The sequence below is a fragment of the Corvus brachyrhynchos genome, unplaced genomic scaffold (assembly GCF_000691975.1).
Source record: "Corvus brachyrhynchos isolate BGI_N302 unplaced genomic scaffold, ASM69197v1 scaffold68, whole genome shotgun sequence".
NCBI lineage: Eukaryota > Metazoa > Chordata > Aves > Passeriformes > Corvidae > Corvus > Corvus brachyrhynchos.
The window spans coordinates 2,854,108-2,862,705 of record NW_008240039.1 but is presented as its reverse complement, the minus strand read 5'-3'; the positions used below and the strand labels follow the sequence as shown (position 1 = coordinate 2,862,705).

At 48.9% G+C, this 8,598-nt stretch overlaps 3 protein-coding genes and 1 long non-coding RNA gene across 4 annotated transcripts in view; 3 read left to right on the top strand and 1 right to left on the bottom strand.

Moving 5' to 3' along the window:
- The window catches only part of HES5 (hes family bHLH transcription factor 5), a 5,410-nt gene extending 1,273 nt beyond the window's left edge, over positions 1 to 4,137 (top strand). Inside the window, exon 4 of the mRNA XM_017743982.1 lies at positions 3,938 to 4,137. Within this exon, the coding sequence (XP_017599471.1) occupies positions 3,938 to 4,137 (200 nt within the window). The remainder of the gene's footprint in view (positions 1 to 3,937) is intronic.
- Positions 4,138 to 4,241: 104 nt separating this feature from the next.
- LOC108449075 lies at positions 4,242 to 6,152 on the bottom strand. The gene is made up of 2 exons (XR_001865176.1): positions 6,053 to 6,152; positions 4,242 to 5,663 (listed from the first exon to the last, which is right to left on the bottom strand). It is a non-coding gene; the product is annotated as an uncharacterized LOC108449075 (long non-coding RNA).
- Positions 6,153 to 6,294: 142 nt separating this feature from the next.
- LOC108449074 lies at positions 6,295 to 8,039 on the top strand. The gene is made up of 3 exons (XM_017744029.1): positions 6,295 to 6,556; positions 6,651 to 6,787; positions 6,897 to 8,039. The coding sequence occupies exons 1-3, from the start codon at positions 6,438 to 6,440 to the stop codon at positions 7,148 to 7,150; spliced, it is 510 nt and encodes a 169-aa protein (XP_017599518.1). The 5' UTR covers positions 6,295 to 6,437; the 3' UTR covers positions 7,151 to 8,039.
- Positions 8,040 to 8,094: 55 nt separating this feature from the next.
- The window catches only part of PANK4 (pantothenate kinase 4), a 19,626-nt gene continuing 19,122 nt past the window's right edge, over positions 8,095 to 8,598 (top strand). Inside the window, 1 exon segment of the mRNA XM_017743981.1 lies at positions 8,095 to 8,227. Coding sequence (XP_017599470.1) covers positions 8,095 to 8,227 — 133 coding nt within the window.

Sequence of the window (8,598 nt, the reverse complement as noted above, 5' to 3'; positions counted from 1 at the left end):
TTATTCCTACGTTTTGCTACAAATACTAGAGGGACCTGTGGTTTATTAGTTCCTCTTTGAAGTAGGAAACATTGCTTTCCAAAGGTGGGAGGGGGCGGTTATCGTTTTTCTGTCACCAGAAATGAGGGTCGCTGGGTGGTTTCCCTTCATAGTGAAGGACTGTGGGTGTATCTTGCAGCAAATTTGTTGCTTTTATTGGTGGCTCCTGGCCAAAGACAGGACCAAGTTCTGTGGTGATTTAGAGAGCAAATGCCCTGCAGTTTCCATCACAGGCTGCTGAGCCTGTTGCTGTCAGTGGAAATCTTTCTGCTGACTGCCTGGGTCACTGGTTCAAGTGCTCCATTGTCTCTAGATAATGTATTGACCTTCCTCAAGAAGGAGCCCTTTGGAGAATGTATTTTGTATCATAAAGAGAGGATTGAGCCTTTCCCTTTTGAGTGAAAGATGTTATTAAAGAAATGCTGATTCTTCTGAAGCTCCTCTGCTATTTTTAGTATCCTTCTTACAGAAAGTTGTGATGATCACAGAGAGCTCTAGGGACAATTCTCTTCATGTCACTTTGTGCTGCTCTCATTTGAGGGATAATTGATGCCTTTTGTAAAGGAAATACCTGTGCTATACCGTAAGGAAAAGGGGGAGGAAGGGAAGCAGTAAGTACTTTATAATCATTCACTGAGCATGCTAAGGAGCTTAAAAAGCTTTTATAAAGTTGTGATGTATTCATCCTGTGTGATGTTCAACTTGCGTGTCTTCACTGTACAATACAATAAAAATGGTTTTAGTCATTAGTCCTTTGCTTTGGAATGATTAAAAGGGCTGACACTGCTGGACTGGGTGCATGCAGACTCTCCTGTGGTGGAGAAGCCATCAGGAGGTGTCAGTTCTGAGCCCTTCCCTCCAGTACATGACTTATATCTGTGAAATCCCTTTGGCAGAGCAGGATTTCAGATCCTGTAAGGAAGCAGCCTCTGGAAAAATTATCAAAAATGAAAATGGAAGTGAAATTGAAGTGAGGTGCTGAGAGGTGTCAACCTTTCAGATTTAACAGCAACCTATTCAGCCTTCAACAAATCACTCATTCCACAGCCACTTCATTTCCCCCACTGATTTTCCCACCTGAACTCAGCCTTGTGCTTTCTGCCTGTTTGGGAGGGAGTATTGTGCAAATTGCCCAATAACATCCAAAGAGTTTGGCACCTGCCTCAGCTTGGGGATCTTTAAAACTACCTGAAGTGGGGTGAACTTCAGGTGAAGTGAATTTTTGTTGTCTTGATTTTAAGACACAAATTCTGTTAGGCAATAACAGAATTGCTCCCTTCACTGAAGTGAGATTATAGCTAACAGTATAATTAGATAGGAGAGACTGAGGAAGCATTTCCTCTGTTAAATTATTTCCTTTTATTTTACCTTCTCTTCAAAATAAATCTGCACAAATAATCATGTCACAATCATTTCTCTAACCACAGTAATTCACTGATTTGGCTTTATGACAGGGAACCCTCTCCTTCTCCCAGAGATACAGGAACAGCATGAAACACATTTGGTCAACAATTCAACTCTCCTCAGCTTCCCTGAGAGAGGTGCCATTGAAAAGCTGCATTTCAAGCACACAGGCTTTGCTCCCAAACAAACGGAAACATTGAACACCTGATCTTGTCAGAAGCACGGAGCAACCTGAGATCTGCTCAGCTCACAGATCAAACTGCCTCCAACACTGAACCTGCCCAGGCCTCGCTTGGCCTGTGGTGAAATCCTCTGTTAACCACACAAAAAGGCCCCCAAAGCCAAACAGCTGAGTTAGGGATGTGCTGCTCTGCCTCATTATGGGCCATGGATCATTTAGGTTATAATTTGTGCACAGGCTGGTTGAGTGCTCTTCACCTCTCTGCCAGTGCAGTGCAAGGAGGGGTTTGGTACAGGTCTCTACCAGTGCTCCAGATTTGTTCTTGCTAATGAACTGCTAAATAATTCAGAAGAGATATTTTTAGGCTTTATGGTTGCTTAGCGAGCTCGAAGAAGTCACTGTGTTCAACTTGTCCTTGTCAATTAGCACAAGCTTCTGAATCCCAGCAAAACTCCAGCTGTTGTCCATGCCTGTGGGGTTTTAATTCAAGCCTAATTAGGGCAGTTTGGGGGAACTCGGGCTCAGCTGGAGTGCCATGTGCCTCAAAGCCCACCCCAGCCTGATGTGCACCGCTGGGAACAGAGTCACACGTGGCACGGAACAGGCTGCTGCTCTTCTGGGGATGGGATTCCACCCAAGGAAACCACATTTGAGGGTCACAGCTGGCAGCACCTCTGCAGGCTGTGTAAAAAAGTGTGTAAGGGAGAGCAACAGTGAGTGCCTCCTCCCTGGGCAGTGGGAAGGGACCAAACCCCACCGGAAAAGCTGCTTTTTTTTTGCTGCAAGGAGTCAGATCCACCCTGGTGCAAGTGCTCCCCTTCTGCTTTTCATCAAGCACAAAGTTGCCCCTCTGGGCTTTAATTTCCCAATTACCCCAGAGCTAAAAGCCAGACCTCCGGCCTGCCCGGCCCCCGCACAGCAAAGGTTATGTTTACAATTTATTAATTATTATCACTTCTCATAATTGAACGCAAAGCTTCTTACGGCTCCTCCGGCCCCTGGGGTGACTCTCCCCTGCTCCCAACCCATTCCCACCCTTAGGGAAGATGTTGTTTATTATGCTGATCCCACAGCTCAGGAATACTCTCCTGACAAAGCCCCTATTAACCTCAGAGTGTGGGCCTGAGTTTCTCCGAGTTTCCCACACTTTCTTCCCTATTTAGGGCATTCAGAGGCCCACAAAGGAAGCGTGCCTCACAACAGCCCACATTAGTGACGCTTTTTGGCTCCGCATTGTGACGACCAGCAATTCCTGTCCCGATGGACCATCTGGAGAGCTATTTTCCCAAGGAGCACATTGATCGATCAGTATTATTCGAGGGCCCTTTTAAAACTTGGGAACGTTATGCTCTTTGACACTAAATAGGTGTCTCAAGAGGGGTTGTCAGAAAGATTTTAAGCCATTTAAGGAAGGCATAGAAAAAAAAAAACAACATAAAAAATCGTAATTATTTCTTTAAAAACGCCATCAATGGCATCTGGGAGACAGGCTGGCAGGAATGTAGGAAATGGTCTGAAATAAAAATGCTCTAAAATTGGTGCAAGCCGTTGAGTTGTGTGCTGGAAGCACAGCCACAGAGGTACAGAGCACTACTTTTTAAATCTGCATGACACAGACAAGGAAATTCTGGGTTTCCACACTCTTTGCTGATAGCCCACCCTCCTCCAGACCTGTTGCTCCATTGCAGCACACTGAATTCCCTTCAATGGAAAATTATGGATCAGATGGGCTAAGAAAGCTGCCAGTTGGTATTACAAGCAGTAGCAGTTTTTGTGAAAACTCTGTGTGTAGTAAATCTACAGCTGGGCTGAAAGCACCACCCATAAACCAGGAGCAGAAAGGCCCAGTAGCAATTCCTCAGGGTAGAGGTCCTCCAGCTGTTCTGATTTATGGATTGTCATGGACACCAACCTAAAATGACACTCTTGGGGTGGCTGGATCCTTTCCTGGGTTCCCTGTGGTTGTTCCTGAACTCAGAGCAATCCCACAGGTTCCCACCACAGCTCGGGGTCACCGGGGAGCAGCTCCAGTTGGAGATGATGAGCATGGGAAAAGCCAGGGCTCCCGCCTGGCATTCCAGGGCTGTAAGTACAGACAGGGACAACCCCTGGCAGGCTGTGATTTTGGAAACAGCATCTTCATGATGCAGCTCAGGATTTGACGGGATTTGCAGAGGAGCAGCCTCTGCCCGCAGCATCTCCAGGTCTCACACCCCCTCCAAAGAAGGGAATCATGGTGTCCCATCGTTCAGTCAACTCCATGTTTGGCAGTTTTGGGGATTTGTCTCTTTTAATCCTTCATTCCCAAACCAGGGAAAATCGTGGCTCTGAGCCTCAGACAGCCCAACTTTCTGGCCCTGCAGCAGCAGTCCAAGGCACAAACTCCTCCCATGGATATGGAGCACAGGGACAAAGATTTGGATCACAAACACGATGCAGGGGGACAGACTGGTGCACTAACAGTGGGATTTTTAAAAAAGACCAAACTGAGCAAACTAATTACAGACTTCTAACAAAGACCAACTGCACTTCCTACAGCAGAGGATGATTTTTCCGTACTGAAATTCTTGAGGGAATTACATTCTGCACTCCATAAGGAATATACTGTGGGGACAGCCCAAGTCTAGACAATTTATTATTCACAAGCATCATTGGGGAAATGCTGTTGCCGTTAAGTTTTCAATAACAAAACCAACCAGGGGGAATATTTACTCCTCTCACCCAGCAGCAGCATACAGAGGGCAGATGAGGCAGGCACGGGGGAATGGAAGATCTGTGATCCCTTTCCAAGGGACAGAGAGCCGGGAGTTTGGGAGCTGAGGGCTGTTGTGTGCGCTGGCAGCGGGACAGGGTGCCTGCTTCACCATTCCCATCAGATGGTGCGAGCCCGAAGCTCCCAGGATTTCCCATTCACGGTGTTAAACTGCCGACAAAAGAAGTGTGCCTGGGAGGGTCCCGGGGAGAGCCCACGCCTGCGGCACCATCTGCCCGGCCCTTCAAGGAAGGGATCAGGCTTTAATCAGTGGGAGCTGGTTTAGCCCTTTGGAGGCCGAGGCATTGTGCTGCGGACAGCGTGGCATTATTTAAACCCGCTCATTTCATATTTCCAGGGCTGAAAATTGGGTCAGAGCCTCCCTCCCCTCTCCCCGTGCCCGCGGCTGCCGCCAGCATCCTCCTTTCCATACGGTGCGTGGCAGGACCTGCTGTCCCTTCATCCCACGTGATGCCGGGAGGGATCCAGAAAATCCCGGGCTTCACTCCCCTCTGCACTAACAGCACCAGCACATGCAGCCAGGGATTGCCCCAGCTCCAAGGGATACTGCAGATTACTACCTGACAAAATAATTCAGCGAGCTGATTTTGAATAGGACTCATAGTCCTTGTTCAATTATAGTTTTTGACAACCATCAGGAATTAAAATTGTTGTACCGTAAGTGATCCATCTAAACATAAAATGTCTTTGGGCTGGGAAGGGAATACACCTGGCTCATGGAAATCCATGAGGATCCAGGCAGTGAAAAGGGCTTTAAAATCTTCAGGTTAATAACAGGTTACAGGATCATCCTTTGCAGAATTATATCCTTTTATTCACCAGCCCTTTGTGTGCTGGAACACTTTGCTGTCCAGGTACCACAGACACAGGTTTGGCCCTGAGAGGGATGCTGAGGGCAGGAGGAAGCGGCTGCCTGCAGCTGACAGGGAAATGAGAGGTTTCCTGTCTGATTTTGAAAGGCAGACACAAGAAATAAGCAGGGTTTTCATCAATGTTGTCGTACTAAGAAACAGGTATTCCAAAACTGCATGAGGCCTCCCATGCCTGACTGACAGATCCTAAACATGGCTGGCTTTGTACTGGGTTGTGCTGGGAGGGGGCAGCAGACCTCGGCAGGCAACTTAAAATAGCCTGGGAAAAAAAATATTGCTACAAGGCAGCTCCAGTCCAGGATCTTGTCCGGTCCTTTCCCCTTCATTACACACAGAGGTGAGAAATCCCAAGGCTGAGCAGAGTCACAGGAGGGCCTCACACCTGTGGGACATCCTGCAAAGGGGATAATACAGCAAAGGAATAGCAAGAACTGACTTTTCACTCCCTCTCAGTTGTCTGTAAATGGGAAATATATTTAGGTGGAGACTCAGGAACAGTGAGGCATTTACAAAGTGGCATGAAATTAAACAGGACGTGTTTGGGAAAGACATCACAATCATTACATGTCACGGGCTGCCGTAGGAAAGCCCAGATTACCCGAACAAAAGCAAGGAAAAGCTCTGGATATAACTTAGAGAGGGATTTTAAACAATGGCGAGGAAAATATTTCAGGCTGACTGTCTGAAGGGCTCTTCCCTCGATTTTAGGCTCTCGTTGCCTGAAAATTATCTGGTACTGTATTCATCTAAGCACGGTTTAATGTCAATGAAAGGGTTTAGTACCTCTAATTCTGCATCTTTCCCTTCTCAACCTCTCTTTGGGGTGCAGAGCATTATCTCTTCCTGGGATCAGTCTTCTGTGCTTAATTTCAACACAGCCTGGGAAAAGGCAGCACATTGAGATGTTGACGTTCCCAACATCAGGCAGAAGCTGGATGATAATGACGGCGAACGCTTTCCCACGTTCCCTGCCCAGCGCCGCGATGCCAAACCCTATTGTGTCACACACTCCCCAGCCCACCTGCTCCTTTGGGAGCGGGGTATTATCCCCAGGCAATTCACAGTCAATTTGCCATGCTGTAATGGATGCTTTCCCATTGTCCCGGGCACGCATGGATTGGCTGGCGACTGTGGGAAACTCCGAGTCGCTCCGGACCCAGACTTTTGTATGCGGCCCCTGCGTATAAATAGGGCAGGTCCCGGCTGCCTTCTCCACTCCGAGCTGAAAGCAGCCCTTGGGATAACGCTCTCTCCCTGGACATCCCATCGCCCAGAGGGAAGCACAGAGTGAGTATCTGCTGGAGAGCCGGGAAGGGCCGCACCCTTTCGGGCGGTCAGAGCCTCGCTGCTCACCTTCCCTTCTTCCCCTTCTGTGTTACAGCTCCGGGAATCCCAGATCGGATTTACAGCAGCTGGAACTGCCCCTGGGGAAGGGATTTCAGAGGCACCAGCCCAACTCCGAGCTGCGGAAAGGCGACATCCTGGGGATGGCTGTGAGCGCCCCGGAATCCGGGCGAGGTGAGTGCTCCCCATCACATCCCCCATCCCTCTCACTGCCTTTTCCTTTGGGACAAACTCCAGCCGGCGCTTCCCCGTGTAACACTTTCCTCCTCTCCTGCCCTCCCAGCTTTTGCAGCTCCTGCCAAGAGCCCGCAGCAGGATTATCCTGACGGGCAGTGCCCCAGAGCTGCTCTGCAATTCCCGTTCCACGGGCGCAGGAACGCGGGGGAAGCTGAGCTGCCACTCCCGAAGGTCACAGGTGGCACCTGGGGACTCTGGATCTTCCTCGGCACCCACCTCCAGCCACCAGCCTCCTGCAAAACCAGCAGCACCGAAGCGATTCCAAAGCCTCGGGAGGCCTTGGCAGTTCAGGTTCCGTGATTCATGGACATTTGCCCGTATTCCAGAGGAGACCGTGACTTGCTCTACAAGTCGCCCCCACTCCTCTCATGAGTAGGGAAGAATGTTTCCCCTTTGCAGGGCATTGCTCTGCTTGGATGTGAGCTCCCCTTCTCCCAGAAGGACTGGAACGATCCCACCGCGTGGAGAGAAAGTTGTTCTGAGGGAATGTGAGCTGTATCCCCCTGCTGGGAGGGCTGGAGGGGTCGTTCGGAGGGGAACGACGGCTGTTCTTAACCTCTGCGAGGTTGTCCTTGTACCTCTGCTGGGAAAGCTGTAACCCCTGGGACGGTCAGAATTCCCAAAAATGTCCCTGTGGGAGGAGCCTTTTCCTCTGACTCCTCGGGGTCCCAGGGTATCCACACCTGGAATGCCCTGGGGTCTGACCGGACACATTTGGGAATCTGGCCTTCCCACGGTGCCATAAGGGGTTCTATAATATTTATAGTCTGTACTGAGCATGCTCTGAGAATGGTTAAACCATATCCCAAACTATGTAGAGGAAATTCCTCGGGATGTCTTGCTCACGAGCCAGGGCTGTTTGTGAGGTTCAGGATGCGTGCATGCCTTTTGTAAAGGCAAGAGCTCGTTTTTATGTCCTTATAGGACTGAAAGTTACGGCTGTGCTGCCGATTTTACGAGAAATATTTATCAAAGTCTTTCATGAAAGGCAGGTGTATAAATTTTATTTGCTTTTTTGGTACCCTTTTGCCAGGGGAAATGGGAATTTGTTACTGTCCTTGGAGGATGTTATGATGTGTTCTGTGCAAGCTGCATCAATGTATGACCTGTGCCAGAATTATCTTGAACGTCAGAAGTTGCAGAAACTTTTAACGGTCAAAAATAAATAAAAATCTGGTTAATAAACCTAGTTATTCTTTTTTTTTAAGTAGTTTTTACAGCTGGTTTCCCTGTGGTCAACGGACATGAGACAGATTTCAGTGAAAGCGGAGACATTCAGAATTGACACCAAATTTCCCCAGCAGTTCTGTGTCCATCGGGACCCCCTGCAATGCTGTTTTCCACAGCTCGGGAATATCAAACCCCAGCTCTCTCAATGTGAGACAAAAATAACAGCGCTCCCGAGCGCCAATTCTCTGGCAATTCAGAGCCAAGAAAGGTCACTGCAAGGGCGAAAAGAATCGTGGAATGGTTTGGTTGGGAGGGACCTTAAAGATCATCTCATTCCTATCCCTTGTCACAGGGAGGGACACCAAACACAGAAAGTACTTCGGATAAAGAGATAAAGTTTTCCAAGGCACCTCATGGCACATTTCACATTCCTGGGGATGTGTCCGGGTCACAAAACACCTGGAAACACGCAGGCGGTTAAAATTCAGGGTTTGCCTACAGGGAGCACGCGTGGGGCTGCTCAGTAGCTCTGTGTATGTGCATCGGTGTCCTGGACCCCCGGCCCCCCGTGGGCTACC